General features: G+C 41.1%; 1 protein-coding gene across 1 annotated transcript in view; it reads left to right on the top strand.

The window, feature by feature from the left end:
- ITPRID2 (ITPR interacting domain containing 2) overlaps positions 1-25,908 on the top strand; it is a 41,320-nt gene that overhangs the window by 8,794 nt on the left and 6,618 nt on the right. The window contains exons 5-16 of the mRNA XM_064161702.1: positions 858-894; positions 1,969-2,067; positions 2,572-2,780; positions 3,759-4,453; positions 8,203-8,275; positions 13,826-13,917; positions 16,944-18,173; positions 20,895-20,975; positions 21,345-21,472; positions 22,580-22,730; positions 23,818-23,883; positions 24,521-24,919. Of these exons, the coding sequence (XP_064017772.1) occupies positions 858-894; positions 1,969-2,067; positions 2,572-2,780; positions 3,759-4,453; positions 8,203-8,275; positions 13,826-13,917; positions 16,944-18,173; positions 20,895-20,975; positions 21,345-21,472; positions 22,580-22,730; positions 23,818-23,883; positions 24,521-24,919 (3,260 nt within the window). The remainder of the gene's footprint in view (positions 1-857; positions 895-1,968; positions 2,068-2,571; positions 2,781-3,758; positions 4,454-8,202; positions 8,276-13,825; positions 13,918-16,943; positions 18,174-20,894; positions 20,976-21,344; positions 21,473-22,579; positions 22,731-23,817; positions 23,884-24,520; positions 24,920-25,908) is intronic.

The raw sequence follows: 25,908 nt of genomic DNA, 5'->3' as shown, positions 1-25,908 counted from the left end.
GGCAGTGTGTTTGACTTCACTTTGCTCATTTTGTAGCTAATTCTAAGGGCTGCAATACCATGTGCTTTTTGCCTATCTCCTGGGGCAAGTTTGAGTTGACTCTTTGAGGAACCCGTAATACAAAGGTGGAGTCAACTCTCTGACTTGACAGGGTATTGAGTTTCAGAAAGAATAATGATGCCTGAGATGTTCCTATGTGAAGCAAGGCTGATCCAGCTGCAGAAGATGCAGACTTCCCTGCTAGAGGCTGGTGTCTGGGTGCTTGGTGCCTGTTGGCTGGTCTCCCTGCAGAGCTCTCTTGACTCCGAGGGCGGCTGCTTCAGCACCACAGGCTTCACTATCTCTTGTCCGTGGATTGCACAGCTTAGGGAACTGGGGTCCTGCCTGGCTTTGAGAGCAGTCAATCTGATGAGTGATGATTATAGTCTAAGTACCTGCCATGGAGCCAGCTGCACTTCTTATGTCCTTTACTTCCTCCACTAGAGGAATCTTCACATGCCCATGTCTCCTCCTCCCCTTCCTGTCAGGGAACAGCCAGGCAGCTTGTAATCACATCTTCAATTGCAAGTGATAAATGGTATATATACAGTTACTAGCTTACCACACATTAATATGATTAATGACAGTATGTAAATATATGCCCATGTGAGATCTTATGTGAAACAAAGCCTGAATAAGCCAGATCATCTTTACATCAGCTGTATAGTAGAAACCCTTGACATGAATATTTACATAGGAAGAGAAAAATCTGGCTTGTGTGGGAGTGTTGGTAAACATGCTCACTGCCTGCTTCTCCATACTGGTGTGGGAAGTGTGATTCTGAAGAGGTCCGTGTATAACTTCTTGTTTTTCTACAGCTAATCATCTACGGAGTGATACCCAGGTGGAAACATGGTAAATGTTTTTTCTTGTTTACTTCAGGGAAATATTTCTGCTGGAGGGTGGGAGGGAAAGGTAACAGTGCAAGTTGTGGAGGCTACCTCAGAGCTAAAGGTATTCAGCTCATGTATGTTTATGTGGGAGGGAAAGAGAATATGCAGATAACACAGAACCAGTCATTGGGAAATGCGTGTGTGGGAAATTAGAAGCAGAATTTTATTCTTCTGGCACACTTGACATAGATTTTGGGGTAGCAGGAGGAAAACAGGAATGACAAATCTAAGTAACTTAGAATGATTTACTTTCTTTGTCTCGGTGATCCTTCACTATTTCAGACATTTCAAGGGAAAATGAGTTTTGCCTTTCAGAGCAGATGTCGTTTGGCAGTGGGGTGGGGGTTGGGGAAAGAAGAATTTGAGACAGACTCCTCCGGTACAGGGAGAGTTTTGTACAATAAGATTCACCTGGAAAGATGAGAGATTTGCGGTGGTATTATATTTGAGCCCAAGGAATCATGTTGCGATGGTCTCTCCAGATGCAGGGAGGAGATAATTTGAATTGGGAAAGAGATTGGCCAGCAGCCTGGGTTGGAGCTTCCTCCAACTTGGAGCCCTTGGCCATCTCTGGGGCAGCTCACAGCCTTGCTTTGCTGGTGGGTGATAGCTGAGGTTGAGCAGTAACTGCATATCAGAGGCATGGAGAGGTGGCCCTGTCATGGAGAGGTGGTCTTGCAAGAGAAAGCAGCAACACAGGGACAACAGAGGAGGGAAACCTACCTAAGGTTCGTCTTTCTCACTGGACATGGATGGGATCAAGAAGGGTGGAGCAGCAAGGGGAGATGAGGGATTTGTTTTCCAAGCTTACATTTGCCTTGAAGTTCTTGTCGTCTATGTACATTTGTACTGAGGCATCCCAGGGTTCACTTTTGTTACTGTATTTCAATAAGTGACATGGCTAATATAAACCAGATAACACTGATGGGGAAAAGAGAAATTCAGCAGCACTGGCTTAGCTCTTCTCTGAGACCAAGGATTGAGTCTCCTCAGGAAAGCAGTTTATCACAGAGGTCTTCTCCATTTGTGTTGACAGCAATGGTGTGGTGGCAAAGGAGAGGAGGCTGCAGTTCCACCAGAGGGGGCGAAGTATGAACTCCACTGGATCTGGAAAAAGCAGTGCAACTGTTTCAAGGTAAAAGAGTACTACACTCTGAAGGTCATGGCACAGTTCAGTGGAAATTGACTGTGCTTTGCTGGCAAAACTTACTTCTGTTCTTCAGTTATACAGACTTGGCTTATGTGCGTTGTTGCATGTAGTAGCTGAGGAGGGAATTTCATTCTGTTGCTTGAAAAACTTCTGTTTGTTTTCAGTTGTGGTTTGCAGTAAAGACTCAAAAGTAGGCCTAAACGTCTGAAATTTTATCAGTGTTTTAAAACTGGAGCTCTGCAGAATAAAGGCTGACTTCATAAATTACAGGATCAGATCTAAGATATATCTGGGCTGATGGCTGTGGTGACGGGAACCAGAATTTCAAATGCAGAGGCCCCTTGTAATTATTTCCTAAAGTAAACCAAGCTGTAGGAGCCAAAAGTTCAATAGGCCAAGATAGCTACTGGGTTGAATTAGCAGTTGGAGGGAAAGGACTGGGTCTTAAAAAGAGACAAGTAGACAATAAACATCTTTTGATTTATGTAGCGTTTCTGAATTGCTGGAGCTTTATGAGGAGGATCCTGAAGAAGTGCTCTATAACCTTGGCTTTGGAAGAGATGAACCAGATATTGCTTCAAAAATTCCAGCAAGATTCTTTAATTCATCATCGTTTGCTAGAGGGATAGATATCAAAGTGTTCTTGAATGCCCAAATACAGCGCATGGAAGTGGAAAATCCAAATTTTGCTTTAACAAGTAAGTATGGTTTTCAAGCAAAATTCATTTTTGAAGTTTGCAACCCCCAAAAGACCATGTATACCTAATATTCTGGCAAACATTCTTTACAGTCTAAAGGCCTAATAAGTCAGGATCAGTAATAAGCTTCTTGCTTGGTTTTAAATATGACAAGTGGCGACCCTCAGTGTTGCACATCTTGCAGCGAGGGGGAAGGGATTTGTAGTGGGGGGTGGAAATGAAGGGCATCCCATAAGATACGCTGCCTTCTGGTTTTGGTATCATTCCCGTCTCTGGTTCCTAAGCTTGTCTTCTGTTGTAGCTTTTGAACACTGAAAGAAATAGCAGGATCCCTCTGTCTCTTGTATTCTTCAGTATCTGGGTGGGATTTTTGAAAGCTGTCAGTGGTGACCTATTTCTACACTGTCAGTGTTGAAATTTGGGCCAGTATTTCTATTGACTTGGACAGGATCTTTGTTAGGTCAGTAATGAGTTTGAAATGAGGGCTTAGCTGAAATGTCCTCTTGTAGTTTTAGAAGGAGAGTGCAATATGAGTAACCCTTTTCTTCCGAGCACTTTGTAAACTAACTTGTGCTTCTGTACCTGTGTCCCTTTTTCACTTTGTGAAAGCTTCCCATGATCTTCCTGTACATTTGGTACTCTTGCAAAGTGTACCTTGCAAAGCAAATGGCTTTTCCATTTTTTGTACCTTCCAAAGCAAATGGCTTTTCCATTTTTTCCATGCCATGTGGTATCACTTTCATATTATAGGACTAGGCAGTGTTCAGTCAGGCTTTAGGGCCCTTGATGTAAGTATGAGGAGATTAGGGAGTGTGGGTGTGAAGATGTTTGAATGAATGAAAATTCCCTCTTCAGATATGAAGAGCTGCCTCTGAGACTTCAAGTTATCGTGTAGAGATAGACAGATCAACAGCTCTGGGATGCAATGGCAGCGTATGCCCTCGTAAACTCTTTGCCTTATGTTTTGTTCTTGTACAGGTCGTTTCCGTCAAATTGAAGTGCTTACTACTGTGGCAAATGCTTTTTCTTCTTTGTATTCTCAAGTCTCTGGGACTCCTCTGCAGAAAATTGGTAGTATGAATTCAGTGTCTTCCAGCAAAGAGGCATCCAGCCCTCCTCCTTTAAATCGCAGCAATACAGCAAGTCGGCTAATGAAGACTTTGTCAAAGCTCAATTTGTATGGCACGCAACAAGCTGATGGTAGCAGCTGCTCAACTCCTTCACCTGTTGAAAAAGGGACAAGTCTAGCAGAACCAGGGAGTGAGGAAAGTGATGTTAAAAATGAATCTAAATTACCAAAACACTGTAAAAAGAGGGACTCATCCTCTTTTTTGGCTACTGTGAAGGAAGAGATAGCCAATAGTCAGACAAATGCTGCGGACACGCATAAACCTGCAAACTTTGTTGCTGGAACTGATGATAAACAAGAGGGTGCTGTGCCTCCAGCAGATGTACAGAACAGCAGGTCAGCAAGTGCCCAGGATAGACCGTGTGAAGAATTTGGTCTTTTAGACTTGCCAAGCCTCAACAGCAGTTCCAGTTCATCCAACAGCAGCGCCTCAACGCAAAAGCTGCCCTCGGCATTACTAGGAAAAGACCCCTGTGCTCCCCTTGCAAACCCATCCATAATGAATCTAATGGTGCAGCAGAAGGACTCCTTTGAGATGGAAGAGGTAGGTGGAGATACGTGACTTTGTTTTTGCATAGAGTTTACATAACTTGCTGGCTGCCAGCAGAGGAATGTTCCTTCCTGTGCTCTTTACAGTGTTTTCTCGAGGAGTATTTCCCAAGTGATAGGACAATTGTCAGTCTTGCTTCATAGGTTGCTTTGACTGATCTCCTTAATGAAAGAATTTTGATGCTGCTGCTGTTGTTGGTTTTGGTGAGAGCCAGTAGGAAAGTTTTCATTCTTTTTTTCATTCAGCTGAGATAATTACAATCACTGGCATAACTGCTAGGAACTTTTCATGTGAAATAAATCCAGGTTAAATTTTCTGTATATAAAAGGCTTTACTTTAAAAACTTTATTTTGTTTAAATTTATAGCTGGAAGTCATTATTTTTTGTGTCTAAAAGTAAATTCAGCTTAATAATTGCTATTGATTAAGGATAAGTTTGTGGATGGATGGTAGGAGGAAGTTCTTGCCAGAGAGAGTGATTTCCCATTGGAATGGGCTGCCCAGGGAGGTGGTGGAGTTGCCAACCCTGGAGGTCTTCAAGAAAAGCCTGGATGAGGCACTTAGTGCCATGGTCTAGTTGACTGGCTAGGGCTAGGTGCTAGGTTGGACTGGATGTTCTTGGAGGTCTCTTTCAATCTGGTTGATTCTATGATTCTATGATTGATTCTATGGAGTAAGACTGCTACTACAGGAAAGGCAAAGAAGCCATCATGTATAGTGAGGTGTGACTTTTGTTTTTGATAACAATCTACTGTTTGCTGATTTGTTTGTTATCTGGAAAGTTACTGTTTGTGCCTTTGGTGACTGCTTAGTTGCAAATTCTGTACTAGCTGCCTTTTAATATCTTCATAAATGCATGTATCCATTTTTAAATTGCTAATTGCCCCATGGGGATTTTAATTCCCAGATTCCTGTAAATTATTTGTTTATTGGGCTAGTTAACATGCAGCCTACAAATTAATGAATGCATTTTGTTTTGCATAGAGTCACACCTTGAATTGCAAATTTTGTCTGAACTTAAATTAGGAGATAGTTTTGTGGACAGATTCTGAAGTGGCTCTTAGGAGTTCAGCAGTTAACTTATTTTGTCTATGTGAACTAGATATGTAAAATGAAGTATTTTGATTTACTTGGTGAAACGAGTGAAGGAAACAAGCAAACAGAAAACTCCCAGAGTTTTACAGTGAATGATGAAGTGATGATGTTGTATATTTTGTGTCTAGTGTCATGTTGTCATTACGAGCTCTTCTAGATCAACCACTATTGTGGTTGAAGACACTCATTAAGTAGAAAAAGGTAACGCAGTCTGCTGTAGTTCCTGCCCCTTTTTTGTGTCTGTGTGTCCTCACCCACGTGTGGCCGTCTACTGGACCAGTTGAGAGGGGAAACCCAGTGTATTTTGAGTTATTTATTGAATTTGAGTTATTTATTTTCATGGCGTAGCTTTCATCCAAATAATATTCTTGATTCAGTTTGCATTGTCACAGTGGGAGGGGGTCTGAGTGGTAATGCATTTTGCTACATATTCCATAAGAGAAGTCCATTTTTTTTTCCTTGTACAAAGTTGGAACAGGTAGTTTGTATAAAAGCAAAAAAGGAATGACCTTTTCTTTCGGAGTAAGTTGGACTGTAAAGGGTTAGGACATGAAGAAGACTTAGTGAATTCTGCACAAGGCAAATGCAGTGTGTTTCTAAGTTTTGGTTGACACTGTGATGATGCTAGGGCATAAACACAGTTGTTTTGGCAAGTTGACATGGGATGTGTCATGGGATCATGGTGACTTTTTTGTTTATATGTGATACATAGGTATCAACTGCCTGCAGATCCCTGGAAGGGAGGGATCTGGTGTTGTTGAAGTATCTTTAGAACAGTACCTGGCAGATTGATTTTATTTTCTCGTGTCTCTAAGCAGACTATAATGAACAATAAAGTGTATTAGAAATGGTGAGGATAACTCCTCCCCCCCGTTCCTGAGCAGAGCTTGGAGTGCTTTTATACAAGTAAGAAAGATGATAGATATATCAAGGAAGCTTTTTCCAAGCTTACAAATGCCTCGGAGGTTTGAGTGAAATTCGGAAGTCTGTGACTGTGAAGATAGCTAGTGTGGGAGTGAGTCAGGGCAGGATTTCCCCCAAACATCCATTCCTGAAGTGGCCAATTACAGTCCCGAAGGTCGTTTGCTAGCATCAGTATTGGCTGAAAGAACGGGAAGGGAGAGGAGAGTGTTTCTGTGTGCTTGTGGAGCTGTGCTCTGCTGTGCATGCAGCCAGGATGTTGTGTTCCAGCCAAGGACGGGCGGTGGAGGGTATTTAGATGAGGAAAGGCTTAGCTGATAGGAGGCTGTATATGTAGCTATTGGGACCTGGGAGGTTTGAGAGGACCAAGGCACCTTCTCAGGAAGGCCAGTCTGATCAAAGAAAGGCCTGCAAGATTACGTGCTGGCTTTATTCTCTTTTTTTTTTATCTCTGTCCTTTTTCTTCTTTAAATTTTGTGAATTTTTTCTGAACTTACATGGTGAGTCCCTTCTATGCTACCCTGCATTTGGGCAAATTGAGGACTTACCCCTTTGATACAGCTTTCATCTCCCAAAAGAATACAAGCCTTTTGATTTATTGTGCAAGAGTTCACTTGCTAATTGTGTAAATTTCAAGCCAAATATTTCTCTAAATCATTGAAAATGAGAAAATGCACTCTTGTAGCTGCCATACACATGATACCAATGTAGCAGCTTCTTTAGCCATATACTATTTGGGGCTTAAAACCATCAGTATCCTGATTTTGCATTTTTAAGTTGATAAAAAACTGAAGGTGAAAATTTCATTGATTGGTAACTTTGAAATTAGGCAGGCAGCTCCTTATAGGGAAAGGTTGGGGATAGTCAAACTGGGGGGTTTGTGCATGTAGAGTTGCATGTGAACCATTAGGATTTTTTCAGCAGCACACAGCAGATGAAACATTGTAGGTTTTGAACTAAACAAAGACCTCCCTGTTGAGATTTTAGGCATCCTCTTTTCATTGTTTGAACAGTTATCTAAGGACTGCTTTCTTAATAAGGCTATGTTTGACAAAATGATTAAGTAATAGGATTAATTTTCATGTGGCTTTAAGTTTCTCAGTTGCAATCTTCATGGATCTGAATGCCTCATCTTCTTTTTTTATACTGGAAAACGCAAGAAGTATTTCCATGAGTAGTGGCGTGGTGAAGTCTGCAATAGGTTCTGGCAGGGTCAGAGCCTTTGTGAGGATTGGTGGCTTGTGGGAAATAGTTGATAGGGCAGCAGATGATCGTCCTTATGTACTGAACTCATCATACATTTTTCTAAATCTATTTTGCTTGTTCTCTATGTTCAAATGAAGATCTAAGAGTGCAGAATGGAAAAAACAGTAGTGTAAAGGTGGTCAAAGGTGTTTTCAGACAACTGGTGACTCTCTGTGTTATCACAGAGGATGTGATTTCCAGATCATTTTGCATGATGAATGTAAGCGGAAGGGAACTCTGTGCTGTGAGTGGGAGGTATTGTCCTAAGGATCACTGTTTTATGGGAGCATTGATGAGTACTTGACATAATATGTTGGTCCAAGGAGTTGTGATGTGCTCCAATCACTGTAGGCTGTTGGTCTGGAGAAAAAAAAATCAACCACAAAACCTACTGTGTGTGCAGTGTGTATAGCTTGGGCATTCTTAAGAACAAGGTCATATTCCAGTTTGCCTGACAAAATATTTGTCTTCTCTTTTCCATAGATCCAGAGTACAGAGGGGGATCTACCACATCTTCCAGCTTCTCACCAGCTAACAGTGACTAAGTCAAGGAAAGGTGAGTAGACTTCAATTCCTGAGAGACAGCAGTATACTAAATGTCTTTTCTTCTCTGAAAAGCCAGGACATATATTTAAGACTTCTGATGTTTCTTTTTGAGTCACAAATAAAAAAGATTTGGGTTTCTTTTTCAGCTAAATCACAGAACATCACTGCAAAGTGGCAACCAAATTACATGCAAGGCAACAGCCCTATAACTTCACTGACTGTTTTCACTTTTGTACAATTGATAATAGCTTAGAGGGACTGAAATGCTAATTCAGATTGTGCAGGATTATTTTTCCTGGCAGATCCTATAATTTAGGATACCCATTTAAACTAAAATTACAGTGTTTTAAACCTAAATTGCATGATACATCCAGCTTTTTCCTATGCACTACTTCTTCATCTGCAAGTAGGCTGCACAGAAGACTGATGTCTGCACCCACATGGAAATTGTAGTCCTTCACATGGGGAAACTCTGTGCTCTGGCACTTGTGACTCACTTAGTTTGTGCTTTCATCTCAAATTCTTATTTATTATTTTATGGCTTGAGAAAGGGACAAAGCTTTAGTTTATTTTGTGATTGTTACTTTGCCCAGTGTTAGCAAGTGAAGTCCTTTCTCTAGCTCTTAAATGTAGTTAAAGAAGAAACAGAGTTTGTTGCATTCAGTGTGATGCACTTTCTTGGTGAAACACAACTAGCAGCTCTAAATGCTAAAGAGAGGCAGAAAAAAACTGTCTCAGAAAACAGATCACCTTTATTTGCCTTTTCACAAATGAACTGACAGTCTTGCAAACTGACAGATGAATTGCATTTATGTGCTTGAGAATGCTCTGGACTAAGTGCTGAAGGTTAAGTCCTGATTACTAGGGATAGCTTGTGCTACTAGTCAGCAGCATTGAACTTGCTGGTCTTCCTCTGTTACATAGACTACCAAGAAGGACCACCAGGAACCACAACTGTAACTGTTTCCAGCGTTTCTCCCTTGGTTGTATTTTGAAGTTTGTGATGATACACTTTTAAGACCTGGATCAGGTCTTGTTTGCCTGGCCTCAACAGTTTCAGAAAGAGATTTTTGGGGAGAGGCAAATGAAGCAACCAGGAGATGCAGTCAGGAAGAAGAAATTTTTTTTTTCATCTTCTGAAATGCTGGTTTTGTATTTTCTGTTTCCAGTAGCTATCTTACCCTCTGCTTCCTCCATTCAAGAAAAACAAGAAAGCAACCAAAACTCAGGTGGTCAGTGTGTGTATCTGTTGAAAGGTGACAGCAGTTCTATCAGGGGGTCTACAGTGTGACAGAAGTGGGGCATGCTGGTTCATGTTTCCCAGCTGATACATCCCACCCACTTCTGGATATGCTTGACATAGACAAGTGATGGTACTTGATTATCATGCAAGTATTGTCTAGACTTTTCTGTAACTTACCTAACACACCTGTCAATGCTGATGATAATCCTGCACCTTTGCCATAAGTCTGAGATCAATGCTTTGTTTCATCTCAAAGATGTGGATAGCTTAGGACATTTTTCTGTATGCCAAGAGGGAGTGCATTTGGTGAAGAACTTATCCAAAACATTAAAAAAACAATAGTAATTTTGGTTTTTTTACAAGTTGTCTAACATGAGACAGTGTAGAGGCCTGTTTTCTCAGAGAGATGAGTTTGGAGGCATCCAAAGGTAATGGACACCTTTGGACAATGAACACCTAATGGACAATGGAGGTGGTGGAGTCACCATCCCTGGAGGTGTTCAAGAGAAGACTGGATGAGGCACTTAGTGCCATGGTCTAGTTGATTGGCTAGGGCTGGGTGATAGGTTGGACTGGATGATCTTGGAGGTCTCTTCCAACCTGGTTGATTCTATGATTCTGTGATAAAACTACAATCTTGTGCAGCAATCAGACACTTAGTAAAAATGCTGGTCGTTGTGTTTGAATGGAAAATGCCACTCTAGCCATATCTTGAGGTGGGATTGGCATGAAATACAAGCACCAGTCTTCTGATGCAATGTTATTTTAGTTGATGATCTTTATATGGACCCATCTCTTTCAATGGTGCTGGTTCTATTGTACATAAGCACTTAAAAACCAGAAAGTTTGTTCCAAGTGAATGCTTCCCATGAAGGAATATGTTAGTACTTTTTTTTTTTGCATGTGAGCTTACCTTTTTGTCAATTAGAAAAGTTAGTGCTGTTCAGTACAGGCTTTTAATAAACATTGCAGTGCTACTTTACATCCATACAGAAGATGTAGATATATTTTTGCAAACATGATTGCTCTTAAGGACACAGTAGAGAAGAGCAAAGCTTCAAACACTTTGCACTGTAAATATACGATGCTGTTAAATGTCCAGTATAAAAAAAACTTGCTGCAAAGTTGTCTAGAAGGAAGGTTTGTTTGTTGGAAACCAAAATTCTTCCTGACATTTATAGAGCAGCACCTTCCATTCTAAAAATGCCCAATAAACCAGATAAGTATAGGTAAAATGCATAGACAACAAAGTATTCTCCAAGTGCCATAATTGTGAGCGTCTGGTTGCTGGCATCAGTAGCTCTCTGAAATTTCCAATAGCTGTAGACCTGGTTTTTTTTAAGGCACCTGACAATGACAGTCAAAAGCAGTGATTAATTTTGAAAATACAGGTTTTGAAAGTAAAGAAAGCACATCAGCAGCACTTCCTTTCTTTAATATATTACTGTATTTATAGTTCTCTGTGGGTGCTGCTGCACAAGAGATTGGAGATGGAGAAGTGAGAAGAAAACATACAGAACAGATTTAGTATTTGTGGGAGTCTGTACTTGTCTGTCCCAGAGGCTAGGAAATCCCCAGGGACTCAAAAGTTTCTGCAGAGGGGCTCCCAGCTGCGCTGATTTTGGCAGTGCTGAGTTGCAGTATGATCGATATGATGAAAATGGGCAGCAAATATTTAATCCCATAATGGAATAGTTTATAGTCAGATTGGGAGTGTTAATTTAGTAATAATCTCATCAGTATTAGAACTTTACCAGTACTGCAGTCACAAGAAACATAGGTGCTACCAAAGCTTCACAGACAATTTCCATCTATTTCTCCTTCTCTTCCATGTGAGCAGTTGAGTGACACAGTGTAAGACAGGTACCTGATGGGACTGTTTTTACTGGTGAGACTGACAAACTATTGGTAACTGAATATTATTTTCCTATAGATGAATTATTCCATTATTTGATGTTGACTCTCTGATAACTTGTGCTTGCTAAGCTGCAGACTTGTTTCTTCATCACCTGTTCTTGTTTGAAACATCTGTCAGCTTACTTGACGTATTTCTGAATACTCTCATTTCTCTGGCACATATTCAGTGCCTAAAGATACTTTTATTTGTGCAACACATTTTAAACAATAATTCAAGGGGCATTTTCATTTCTGCTCTATTTAACTGAGACATGCATTGGATGGTTCCTTCTGTTTTCACTCATTTTGGATGGTTCCTTTTCCCAGACTTTTCGTATTATGCTGCCTCTGGCCTTCTCCCACTAGTTTGGAGATTTCCCCTCTATAGCATTGATAATAACTTTGGGCTGCAGGGAATGTAATTGCCATAGTAGGGGTACACAGGGCAAGGGATGATCCTGCATTTGCCCCTGCCCTGTGTTATCTGCATTCAAGATGCAGTGAGGAGGGCCCTATGCAGCCTGCATAAGGCAGTTGCAAGTGCCTGTGCTCTAGACAGTATCTGTCCTGTAAGGCTGTCAAAGCATGTGTGTAAATAACAAATGCTGTATAATACAACATGATCTAAGCCACTGATACTTGGATTAGTACTGTGTCTCCAAGGAGACAACAAATTGATTTGAGGAAACATACATGCATGTGTATATATATATATATATATATGACATTTTTAGTTGCTGTGAAGGAAATATTAATTGAGAAGGAAACAGAAGGCCAGGTCAGTATTTTTCTGGAATAGTAATAAATTTCATGCACATGAAACCAGATGCCAGCACACACACTGGTGAATTGCATTATCTGAACTAGCTGGAATCTCTCTCCTGTGGCTAAGGCTTACCTTTTAAATTAAAAATCACCAAATAGGAAAGGAGACAGAAGGGAGGCCAAAAGTGTGTGACTGTTCACCTTGGAGAAGGTGACAGCTTCCCACCAGCTTCAGCTGTAGGGACAAGCTGTTCATGGCATGCTGGTTTAGCCGCATTCAGTTGTATTAGGCAGATAACAAGAGCTAGTCCAGTTCTCAGGGAAGTGATTTCCATTGTCTTTACTGGGAGCTGGGTGGGGATATCTGTCTTGAGGTAGAAAACTTGTTTATCATCACAGGATATTGTGGCTACCATGATAACAGAACAGCAGCACAGTTTGAAAGGCACTCCCTAAAAGCTGTATGAAGTTGCTGATATGGACGTTTAATGGGCAGTTTGCCTCTCCTGGGTTCTATTGCTGTGTTAGTGAAATGTTCATCAAAGTTAATACTGACAAAATTAGTTCTGAATAGCTAACAGTTTCAAAACAGTTTTCATAATGCATTCCAATGCATTGAGCTGTGAACTGGGATTAATTATATGATGACAGTTAAGTGGTTGAAAGAATCTGGGGCAAAATTTGGCACTGAGCCTCTGAAGAGACAGAAGCAAGCTCTTGCCTGAGGGTGCAGAGGAGGTGACAGAGGTCTGGGGTCTTCAGGCTGCTGTGGTCTCATCCCATCTCCAAGCTTTTACATGGCTGCTGAGAACTAGTTGTTGTCCATGCTGTCACCTAGCTAAGCAAAACGTTTATGGTACTGTAAGGTAAACTCCATCCATACATAATGAGTGTCTCATCTGTCTGTACTGCAGAGCTGCTGAGGTTTCCATGAAAAGCAGCTTTATGACTAAAATGCATACACCAGAGGCAACCACTTCTGGGCAGCACTGAAGATTTTAGTCTTCAGGCTTTTTTAACCCTTATATGGTGTAACTGGAAAGGAACAAGCAGGAGGATCTATATTTCATGTGTAAAATGAACACTGGGAATGTGCTTTGGCATATTGGCTGTTGATGTGTCAGAGATGTCTTGTATTTGTCTGCTAAAGCAATGAAGGACTGTCTCTAGCAGTTTTCCCAAGTCTGGGGTATGGCCCTCTCTGCTCACCTGATGCTGTTCCTCCAGGTGTATGGGGTGGAGTGGGCTGGCAGGAGATGAGCGATCCGGCTAATCTGTACCTGTCAATACAACAGCAACTTCTCCCCTGCCTGCATGTGAAGTAACTAGGGGTTCAGTTATGTGGAGGGAAAACTCCAGTGGCAGTGGCAACATCTGTGGTGGTGGGTTTTTTTTCCACAGCACAGGAAACAAAAATGAAAAAATGGTTCCTCTTCCACTGCTGCTTCAAGTTTCATAAGTAGGGCTTTGCATGAGAAAAGATAAGCTTGAAGCAAATTGTTTCTCTCATTTGCTCAAAGTAGAGCTTGAAAAGGAATTGTGTTATCCACTTAATGTTACTTTGATGTAAAAGGAAAGCATGTATTCGGTGTAATTGCTCTTGAAATGTCGTGATTTGTAAAGTAATTACAGTTGGGTTTTGCTTGTTATACACAGATCAGCTGTTACGGACCGCAAGTCAGCACTCTGACAGTAGTGGCTTTGCTGAGGACTCCTCCACGGATTGTTCTCCATTTAATCAGCTTCAGGTGAGGTTCTCATACTGTGGCTAAAATATTGCTGATTAGCATGAAACAGTAGGTACTGAAAGAGGGCAGGAAGAGCAGTGATGTTTGACTGCTGTCATGACAGTCAGTCTAGATACTACAAAGCCTCATTTTTAGAGCTGAACTTGCTGAATCCCTCACAGAACTGTGTTAAATTTTGAAAGCCTTTCTGGTAGGGTAACTTGGGTATACTTGGGCATGGAATAAACTCTGAGTTCAGTAAGTCCTGTTTTCTGTTTCTGGTGGATCTGTTCTCACTGACTGAGACTCCAGAATTGTTGTCCATTCCTTGTCTGACTGCAGTGGGTAGAGATTAAGTCATGAAAGATTATGGCTTTTCTGCTAATCATCTATTTTTTTGCATCATTTTTGCCTTTCCATTCCCTTTCTGCCTATTTTTTTTTTGTTATCATCTCACAGAAAGTAAAATCAATTTCATAATACCTATACTGTGAAGGTGTATTAATATTTAATTGAACTTGAGCTCTCACTCTTTCTTGTTCCAGTTCCTTTGATCTCAGTCCTAGACCAGAGAATGCACACACGTCTTGTGCTGGGAGGCTTTTGTTCCAGTATAGTGTTTAGATACCTGCCCAATACACGTTTGCTCAGTATTCTATCTGGTGTTTAGGAGAGCTACTTTCTTGACTCTCCTAAGAGATTCATGCAGTAATAGTCATGATTTGGATAGACTGTCAATGAGCCATAGGAAAGTCTTGAGTTGGATGCTGGCCTCAAGGCCATTGGTTAGCTGTCTGGGGCCTAAAATGCACTCTGGAGGAATACAAAGATGGGATTTTGGATATCACCAATAATTTAATTTCTATGGCTTGCAGCTGCTGAACTTTTTCATCATGCCACTGTTATTTTTCCCATGTAGCACACCAAACGTTTTTAAACTTGTTTATCCTTTCCTAGAAAGAGATTCTACGCTCCTCATCCATCAACATTGCTTTTCCGTTTTGATACTCTTATTCTGTGCTTCCTCGTTAGTCATTTTTCAACTGAGTTCCAAAATGAAAGCCAAGACAGTGCTCTACCTCCCTTAAACATTAGCTTACACTTTCCAAGAGTGAGAGAGTGAATAAAGAAGAGGAAATCATGAGCCTGAGTGTCTGTTATGAGCGTAGTAACCCAAGATACTGATTCTGCTCTCTACTAAACTGGGACTGCACCAAAGTTGACAGACACAATTAAAGGTGACTCAGGATAGAGTTGCACACTCCTGCTCTTTATATTGCTTGCAACTTGATCAAAAGTCCACTAAAAAGCATGTTGCAACTAAGTGCCCCTTCACAGCAAGACTGGTGGAGCAAGCAGTAAAGAGATGAGATTTTTCTGCTTTGTGATGTACTACTTTGAGAAGATGTATTGAAACAGCACAAGATTTGTGCCATGAAACTGCTAGGCTCTCTTCTGCCATCATCACTGCTTTATTCAGACCAAGTGCTGAGCTGAATTCAGAAAACACAGGTGAATGATGGAACTAGGGGAAATAAGAACTTGGCAGATAGTGAAGAGAACCTGTGGAACAATGAAAGAGATAGAGAGGAGTGTATATTGTTTCTTGAAAGTATGGTAAGTTAGTGCCATCTACTGTTAAATAATTGACTCTTGCAACTGTAGCACTTCTCTGAAACTCAGGAGAAAACTCAAAAACCAGAACCTTGTAGCCTTCCATCCCCAACATCCCAAGTAAAGATTTCTAAGGGAGATTTAGGCATTGGAGCAGGATATTCGGCGGAGTTTCATTATACCAAAGAAGATAGGAGTTCTTTGGAGAAGAACTCCATCCAAGTTTTTGTACTTCTGCTTGCCTGACATGTAAATGAACATGATGGAGGATTAGAGACACAGATATGCACACGTGTAGCACATCTGATTTCACCTAAACATTACAGTCTTTTGTTCTTGTATTACCTTTTACTTGAAAAGTATCTGAACCTTCACAGGCTTTCAGACTAATTTGTTGCTGTGCCAGTAACTACAGTGTTAAGTACATACTTAAATGATGACCTACACTGAGATCTGGGTGGTTGGAGGAGTTATTGTCTGACGTTCAGCCTAAGTAATCTCTCTAGAAGAAACTGATAGTTAATATACTAACAGTAGTGAGAACTGCAGACATTGGAAATGGGAAAACTTCTTTACATTTTTAATTCATACATCAACTATGGTTGTGGCTGTACTTTATACCACAAAAATGTCTTGCCCACTTTTAAATACCACATTCAATCAGGACAGCCTAAGGAATATGCTTTGCAACTCAAAGATGCTCCCTTTTATCTTTTCCCTTTCTCAGAGCTACTTTCCATTTGTTACCTATTAAATTAGGAGCTCTGTCATACATGTGCTCTTTTTTAAACTATGATTTAGAATGAAATGGAAGAGAAGTAGATGGAGAAAGCAGTGAAGGGTGAGTGCACTGGATGCAGCCTTCCATAGAGGTTAACAGTCTAATTTGAGGTTCTCAGTCTCAAACAGTTCTCTGACTTGAAACAGGCCAAGTATATGGGCAGACAGATCTTCCCATACTTAGTGCTGTCCTGTGACACTAGTTTCACTACCCTGCAGTTCTCCTCACCTCTCACATATGCATTCCCTAATACCACCCTTTGTTTCAGCACTGACCAAACCTTTATATATGGGAGATGCCCCTTTGTCATCACTACCTAAAATGCTGGCATTTTACTCCTTTTCCTTTTTCACTCTGCTGCCTCTTCTTCTGACAATGAAGAGTTTATTGTTAAATCAAAGAAATGTGTGAGTAGCTTGCTCATTTTTAAAAATAAACCTCCAGTGTTGGTGCCACATTTCAATGTGTTTCTAACTTATCTGAGGCTATGGTTTCTCAGCACTGTTTTTCTTGTACACCTACCTTCATTATTCTTTATATTCTCCACCACAATGCTCAATTACTATGCATTTGGAGTTTTAGCCTAACTGCTGTGAAGGCATAGCTGAGTCTCTGGTGTGTTCATGTCTTTGCTGGCTCATATCTCTTCTAGGTTCAGGAGTCTTTGCAGGGTATGGGAAGCAGTGCTGACAGCTGTGACAGTGAGACAACTGTAACGTCGCACAGTGAGGAACAGAAGACACCGTTAGCCATAGAACTGCCCTGTTTCAATAAGTTCGAGGATGAGGAGGAAGGTGACGATGATGATGGTGATGATGATGATGATGATGAAGAGGAGGATGTTATCTCTCAAGTAGAGAGACGAAAGTTAGGGACACCTGAAAACAGAAGGAGCAAAGATAGAAAAATTATTGACTATGAAACTGAACAAAATGAAGGAGAAGAAAGCAAGTCATCTCATATGTCAGAGACAGTCCACAGAGAGGTCAGCTCTAAAGAGAATGACATTTCCAGTGAGCAAAAAGAGTTGGACCTGCTGGAGGAAGGCAGTGTGTTTGAGTTTCCTCAGTACCATACGCACCATATTCTTAAATCTATGGAGTCTCTGAGTGGTAGTGGCTCCTCCCCATCGTCTGTGGACCGGGTTCACGTTGCCTTGCAAAGAGCCGAGATGAGGATCATCAGCACTTCTGATTCCAGGGCTGGGCGCACGCTGCTTAAGTCAAAAGATCTCCTGAGGAAGCAGAGACTCTGGTTTGCTGAATCAGGCTATCCTCTAAGGCGTTCTCAGTCGCTCCCAACTGCATTGCTGAATCCAGTGAAAGTGGTGTCCTCTATGAATGTGCAGTTAACTCCAGGGAAGGATACTCTGTGCAGTCGTCCTTCTTTCACCTACAAGTACACACATATGGAGGAAGATGAGAAAGCAGTGTCTGAGAAGGACAGAAGTGAGGGTGAGGCAGCTGCCAGCCAGCCCATGTGCAAGTCCACATTGTTCATTGCACCTTCATCTTCCAAAAAGGAAGTGTCCCAGGCAGGGCCCAACAAGCGGTCCGAGGAGTCCAGTCCCACCAGGGTACAGAGCTGCCCACTGCACACTCCAGCACATATGTCCCAGTCAACATGCTCCCTCCACTCCCTTCCTACTGAGTGGCAGGACAGACCACTCTGTGGGCATGTGAGGACGCTGAGTACCCACAGTGTCCCAAGCATCTCTGGCTCTTCCGTCAGTGCCTTGCTCTCCCCTTTCACCTGTCCCTTCTCTCCACGGTATGCTGGATTTCCTCATCGGCCACATGCCATCAACCCACCCTCCACCGTGGAGATGCAGCTGCGCAGGGTCCTACACGACATCAGAAGCTCTCTGCAGAACCTCTCACAGGTAAGAGAAAGCCAGATTCGTCCCTGAGCAGAAGGGCTTCATACCTTGTCCCTACAAAACCAAGATGTTAACCTGAATGTTCTTTTGCATAGTGCAACAGGTCAGAAAAGATGGATTTTTTGTGCGAGTTTGATTTGCTGTTGTTGAAGGAGATTACACTTAAAGTGGCAAATGATCATTTCTACAAAGCTACACTCTTTTTGCATTTAATTTTTTCTCGTTGCAGTTGACACAAGTTGTTCTTTTTTTAATGTACTGGTTTTCTTGGTGATGGTTGTTTGGGTTTTTTTTTACTTTTATAGATATTTTAGGTTGGACTCAATGATCTCAAAGGTCTTTTCAGACCTGGTTAATTCTGTGATTTTGGGGTGGGAGGGCAGACCAGTGTACTCCTTCAGCTGTTATTTTGAGTTACAAGCTTTAGATTTGAAACCACATACTGATTTCCCTCTGACATACTTTCCATCCAACTGATAATGTGTTTTTTTCATTGCAAGTTGCATGGTTTCATTAATGGTGTCAATGATGACTGATTCCTTTATGTTTCTGTGCAGTTTCTTGCCAATCTTTTGCACTTTCAACTCTGAGGCTAGGCAATGTGTTCCTGATGTCATCAGTCATCTATTAAGAATCAGTTTTGTCAGAGCATGTGAAGTTTTGTCTATCTCATCACTCAGAGAAGAAAAGCTTTAAAATACATGCACATTTTTTACCAGTTTCTGCCACACCTACAATTCCTCTATTGATTGCCAGCCGTTTTTCCTCTGCCATCCCTGTACTGCTGTTCTCTTAAGTGCTGATCCAGCTTAGGAGTTTGCAAGCTGCTGCAGGAGGCTACATGGGCAGAGCAGCTGCAGACTGCATTTATGTATGAATACATGGAGACTCTTTGATTGTAGAGCTACAGCAATTTTCATGGGTTTTACCTAAGAACATGCACTATACTGCTCCATGTTGCAAGTGGCAGGCTGTAGTGGGCTTTTCTAGGCCCCTGCATATTTCACCACTTGTCAAAGTCTAGAGGCTAGTCCAGCCTGATTTTGGTTATATCAGCTGGCGCTGCTTCTTGAAGTGAGCTGTGGTACTGTGACCAGTTCTACAGTGGAAAGCTGCTGTCAGCTGTGTTTTCATTCAGCCATTGCTCAAAGTAGTGGGCAGTGTGCTTAGGAGTAAGCAGTTGCAAAATTTAACCTTCTACGTGAAATTCCCTCCTGGGTACCAACTGCAGCCTTGATTTGTGTAGGTACAGTGTGCTTTTGCCACATACACCATGCTAACTAAAGCTACTGGAGAAAAAGCCTCTGTAATACACCCAGAACTCACACCAGACTGGTTCAATTAAAAGCACTGAAGGGGATAGTAACATCTCCTGGTCCTCTTGTTCCTCTTCCAGCCTATTTTGTCTAGACTAGTTCAGTTTGAGGAGATTGATAAGGGGATAGTAACATCTCCTGGCCCTCTTGTTCCTCTTCCAGCCTATTTTGTCTAGACTAGTTCAGTTTGAGGAGATTGATCCCTCTCATTGCAGAGGTTTGTATAAAAATGTATTCTTTGGTGCTGCTTTTTCTGACAGCCAATATCAAGTTTGGCATTCAGCATACTCAGTAGTTGAAGAAAAAGTTAAGATGTTTCAAATACATGTTTTGGATTTTAGGAAGGAGTAAAGAGAGGTAATTGAATTTCTCGTAGAACAAGGAACAGAGAAAATGGGAGAGGAAAAACAAAATATCCCGTTGATGTTATCATGTTTGAACAAAACTCTTCTAGATGAATGGACATGCTTCAAAGTTTCCATGTCATGTCAATAGTCCTTTGAATTATTTCAGAATTATATTGGACAAGCTGTCTTTTTCCCTTCTGAAAAGATAAATAGAGATGCTGTTTCTGCTGTGATTTTTTGTGCCATGTCTCTACATGTAACAGCCTCTGAGTTTTCTCTGGTTGCTCCATATGTTGATGTGACGTGCCAACAGAAGTTCTTCAACAATCCTGTTTCTGTGAGACATTATTAGCATGCAGAGGGCTTTGAATGTAAGCAGTGTAGTGAGATTAAAAACCAAAATGAACCCATCCCCCCCCAAACTAAGAACTGAGGAAAACCCACAACAAGAACAAGGGGACGCAGTCTCAAGTTGTGCCGAGGGAAGTATAGGCTGGATGTTAGGAGGAAGTTCTTCCCAGAGAGAGTGATTTGCCATTGGAATGGGCTGCCCAGGGAGGTGGTGGAGTCACTGTCCCTGGAGGTGTTCAAGAAAAGCCTAGATGAGGCACTTGGTGCCATGGTCTAGTTGACTGGATAGGGCTGGGTGCTAGATTGGCTGATCCTAAAGGTCTCTTCCAACCTGGTTGATTCTATGATTCTAAGTGTGTCTGTAATCACAGTTTAAAAATGGGTCACAGTTTAACTAGTTCAGTTCTGGTTTTGGAATTGTTTTTGTCATTAGCTGAGACAATTGAGACTACTGAGTTTTCAGGTATAAAATACAGAGAAAGAGGATGAATCTGTTTTTTTTCCACCTGCAGCACATTTGCATTACAGAGCTTTGGTGCACATGCTTCACTTGAGAGCTGGTGCTGCAATTCTGTGAGGTTTGCTTTTCCTGATATGCTGTTCGCTGGATAGCAGTGGCTGCTTTTGGAGTTTATGTGCATTTGAGAAGATGAGTTCATAAAGGAGATTGCTGACACTTTCTCATCACAAATAATTTATTTTTTCCCTAGTACCCAGTGATGAGGAGTCAGGATCTTTCAGCTGCCACAAGTTACACTACCCAGAGACCATCTATACTACCTCTATATGAAGTGAGTAACTTTATTTACTTAGTGGTACTTAATAAATGCATCCTAAACATGCCATCAGCTGTGCTAAGTTTGGACAATTCCCTGTCCTTGTTCTCAAGAGATAACAGGTAAATAACATTAAAAAAGAACAAATCTAAATACATGAAAATCCTTTCATTTGTTTTCTTGTATGATACATCTAAAAATGTTGTTGCTTAAATTATTGAGGTCACAATATGCAGCCTCTATAGTACATTGAAGTTGCAGAGCTTCCGATTGACTTAAAGGGTACATCTAGGCAAATGTGATTATAGAATCAGGAGTTTTTAAAATCAATCTAATCAACTTTATTATGTGTTACTTTATTTTGTTTTCTTCCTTCCCCTGAAGAATACTTTCCAGGAGCTGCAGGTTGTAAGGAGAAACCTAAACTTATTCAGAACCCAAATGATGGATTTGGAATTGACTATGTTGCGTCAACAAACGACAGTTTATCAGCACATGACAGAAGATGAAAGGTAAAATGCTTCTGATTGTTTGTTTTGGGGATTGTTTTTTTGTTTTGGGGTGTGTGTGTGTGTGTTTTGTTGGTTTGGTTTTTGTTTGTGTTTTTTTTAAGATAGTTAAGAAAACAGCATTTCAGAAAATGTGTTGGTGCCCCTGAAATCAGAGCAAGAAATCTGTTAGTTAAATTTGAACAGGGCTGAAGCTGAGTTTTTGCCAAAAATGTGCTTAATGTTGTTTTCATTATTCTTCATTCTAGAGTTTTTTCCTCTCCATTTCTTCTAATCCCTATTTCTCATTACATGATAATTTTTTTTTTCACTTCATCCTTTCTCCAAAGTGATTTTACAGCTATAGATTTTAAGGACTGCTATCATGGGATACTTGAACATAGGTTGCTGGAGGGATTAAGCCTTTAAGAATTTGAGCTTAGGTTCTTCCCTGCTGCACACTGTAGATGTAAATAAAGAATGAATATTGTAGTATGCAGATGCTTTTCCAGCTTACTGTGGCCACTCAGCAAGCTACAAATGGTCTTCATCTTCTGGCTCTGTTTGTGCTCACCCTGAGCTGCAGCAGCAGCAGCTGATCTGGAGCAATTTTCAAAAGTGCTTATATATTTACTTCAGTTGAATCAGCTCTTGACCAACCACTTGAAATGTGTTTGAAATCTGGTGACCTGCTTAGACAACAGCATCTTGACCAAAATGTAGCTGTGACTGCTTGGGAATCTAGAACCACACAAGAGAAGTAGTGTGCAGTTATTGTATTGCACTGAGATTTTTACTCTTAGTGGTTTTAAATTGAATTTGATTAGATATCTGTATGCATGCCAGTTTCTTCTACTTCCATATATTTAAGCATTCAAAGCTAAATTTTTTGAGAATTTTCTCTGATGTATTATATTGTTTAGTTATTTTCCATAAAATGATAGATGTCTTCTAGAGAAGGAGAAAGACTTTTGTTCCATCTAAGGCATTCAGCTAATGTTTCCACAAAAGAGGAGTTTTCTGCTCCACTTTGAATTCCTCATGGGACTGTCCTGCTCAGTTCCCCTTCTTTGTGGTGTGCAGCTGAGTACAGTGAATACCTTTGGTCTTTTTGTGATGGACTTGGTATAGATTTGAAGCTGATCAGCTGCAGAGCTTGAGAAAGTCTGTCCGCATGGAGCTACAGGAGTTAGAGCTGCAGTTAGAAGAACGCCTCCTTGCTTTGGAAGACCAGCTGAGAAGCCTACACATGTCTTCACCTTACAGGCCTCAGACACATGTAGTAAGTATGACTTTGACAATGATGTATGTTTACTCAGAGTAGTGTTACTAAGCCATAACTGTTAAAACTCTTAGATTGGGCTGACATCTGGGGAATCTAGTGCCATCATCTGTATTATCAGAGATCATATTTTATTTGTTTCAATAATTGTTTCATTCTTGATATTAATACAGACCAGTACCTGTTTTCTGAGGTTTTATGTCTGAGATTTCAGACCTCTTCTGTGTGTGCTTTCTTTTTTTACCTTGTTACAGCCCTGAATTCTCACAGTTTCGCTAGGTAGTGCCCATGTCTAAATTCTTGTGGGATAGTGATGGTCTTTCTGGAGTTTCTCTACAATGATTTTCTTGTGAAATAAAGACAGAGAAATGAGAAATACAGTGTTTCTCCCCTAAGTTTCCCCTAGTTGCACCAATCCATGGAAAAATGAAACTGGAAAATACAGTTACCATCTGCAGTTTTCCCTCCTTTGCCTTTTGTAGCTCCTTCAGATGAATGTGTGACTACCTGCCAAGGAGTGGGAGAAGCTTGGCTCCCACAAACACTCCCTACAAGCAAAAATAGGGGACAATAGAGACATTTGCATGTGTTTATTGCTGGCACGGTGATACACTTTTTCTTCTTTTTCACATAGCAGAAGACTGCTCCTCTTTTCTGCTGCAATTCTGGCACCAGCCAAACAAAAGAAGCACAAATGAAAAGTATCATGTTCTTCCTGGGTTTTATTCCTCTTTCCCAGCCAATTTTCTCCTGTAAAAGCAGCACATGCACAGGCTACATCTTCCTCTGCAGTATTCTGTCCTGGGAAAAAGATTGAAACCCAAGAACAGGAAAATGTGGTATTATTGTGATCCCAAGCCAAATGTGCATGCTTTGAACCATATAAATATTGTTTTATTTGTAAATCCTTTTATAGAAGAGGGCCAACTTTAAGAATGACTGAAATAAACTTTCTCCAGCCAGCTTTGCTTCCTGTTTCCTAGTTTCTGCATTTACAGAAAGTCGTCTGAGGCATGGCATTTTTATGTATTAGCTTCTGAAAGCTCTAAAAAAATCCTCCATGCATTACCTTGCCTTAATTTTTCAGGGTATGTATGGAAGCAGAAGCGCTGATAATCTGTCATGCCCTTCTCCACTGAATGTCATTGAACCCGTAAGTAATTGTTTTGTGTTGTATGGTTTAGGAAGGGATGCAAGAGATTCGTTTGACACGTGATTTTGGAAATACTTTACTCACTTGGGTAGTTCTGTTGAGAGCAGCTGCACTTTTCCTGCGCTACCCATAAGTGCAAGTAGTTGTGAAGCCCTGTTTCTTTTCAAGGACATGTGTAGAAAGGAGATGATGTTTGCAGTTAGCTAATACAAAGTCCACATGGTAGCTTTCCAAAATGATTTCTTATTTTTCTGTGCATTTTCTGCTGTTGAAAGCGAGTGCTTTGAAAACTGTAGAAAGTAAAGAACAAACTTGAACTGTTTCAGAAAGAGAAACAAAATCAAGCCTTTACGTGTGTCTCTGTCAAGGACTCTGGCAGGATGCATCCATATTGCAAAATGTGGTGGCTTGGGGAGCTGCCACAATTTGTATTTATGTTGGCTTTCAAAAATCCCATTCCTTTTTATGATCCTCTTTGTTGCAGTCGTAAAGGCAAAGCATGTATTTATTTTATAGCTGTATTTGTTACATGGAGGGAATGAGTAAGTGATTGAATAAATAACAAGAAAGCATAGTTGTGTCTGTACATGACTCTTTCCTGTGCCTGCTCAGGACTGTTTCTTTTCTGAACCCTTAGGTCTCCGAACTTATTCGAGAGCAGTCATTTCTGAAGTCTGAACTGGGTTTAGGACTGGGAGACCTTGGACTGGAAACTCTCCCAGCAGAGGGTGCAGAATCTGTATTCTCCCATGGAAACTCTGATTCCTCTTCAGTGTGCTCGGGTCACGCAGGTAGAAAAGCTGAACTAACAGGAAGTTCCAAGAGTCAAAGCAAGAAGTTATACCGAGCCTCAGTCGCCTTAACGCCAACTCCCCCAGCGAGAGCATGTGCTGGACAGCAGGTGGAAACTTCTGAGGAGCTTGCAGACTCCAAGCCAGAGGTGGAGCACAAACTTGAAAAAGTCCCTCTCATGCCTACACTTGATGAAATCCACAAAACTGTGGAGCAGGATGAGCTGCAGCAAGTCATACGGGAGGTGAGGAGGCGAGATCTAGGGTGTTTAAACAGTGTTTGCTGTAATCTAAAGTCTAACTCTTGGCCATTGGGATTTTCTCTTCCCTCTCAAGTCAAGGCCCTGTACTCTTCCTCTGCTATTTCTGAATGCTCAGAGCTTGTCTCCAGATGTTCATGCCACAACTGTATCCTTGTGCAAAGCAGTAGACATTTTTTCAGTGATAGTGGGTAGCACATAAATTAATGTCTAGAGGCTACTCTCAGTCTAGGTGAGAGGATTTGCCAGCTCTGCTACTTAGTTAAGCAGCAGTATTTCAGATTCCCTAGTGAAAATTATTCTGTCGTGTTTGCTTGCTAAAATGCCAGGTTGGAGTTAATCTGATTGATGAAATATGGTTTCTGAAACAACTCTGTAGTAGATGTTTAAAATACTTTCCCAGTTTCTGTACTCCAAACCACTAAGGACTGCAAGACTGTAAGTGAAGCAAACTGAAGTCAGATGAGAAGGTAGAGTTTGTGGTGCTGCAACTTTACGTCTCTGCTTTGAAAGCCAAAGTATGAACAAGGCAGGGCAAACAGCAGACATTCTGTTTTTAAATATCACACCCCCCCACCACTTTCTTGCAGCCATCTTCTCTGAAGTAGCTAAAGTTGGAAGGGTCTTGGGAAAAGCTTTGTGTTGGAGAGGTCATAAAATGCTCCCTGATGTCCCAGATTCTCTCTCTGGTCCATCTTTTTTCCTTTCATGCCTTTTTAAAGGGGTTCCTTACTTAATGGTCAGAGAGGAGTTGCACATGAGACATTTGTCACGCTTTGAACTTTGCCTCCAATTCTGAAGCAAAGCCAGAACATTACATTTGTATACAGCTCTTCTGTAAAAATCCACTTGTCAGAGCAGTGGTGTTGCAGTGGAGGCTTGCTAAAGGAGAAACTGCAGAGGAAGGAGAGAGCTCTAATTGAATGCAATGCAGTGTAAAAGAGGCAGAGACAATAAAAGGAGCTGGTGTCAAA

The sequence above is a fragment of the Pogoniulus pusillus genome, chromosome 2 (assembly GCF_015220805.1).
Source record: "Pogoniulus pusillus isolate bPogPus1 chromosome 2, bPogPus1.pri, whole genome shotgun sequence".
NCBI classification, from domain to species: domain Eukaryota; kingdom Metazoa; phylum Chordata; class Aves; order Piciformes; family Lybiidae; genus Pogoniulus; species Pogoniulus pusillus.
This window is presented reverse-complemented; position numbering and strand designations above follow the sequence as displayed.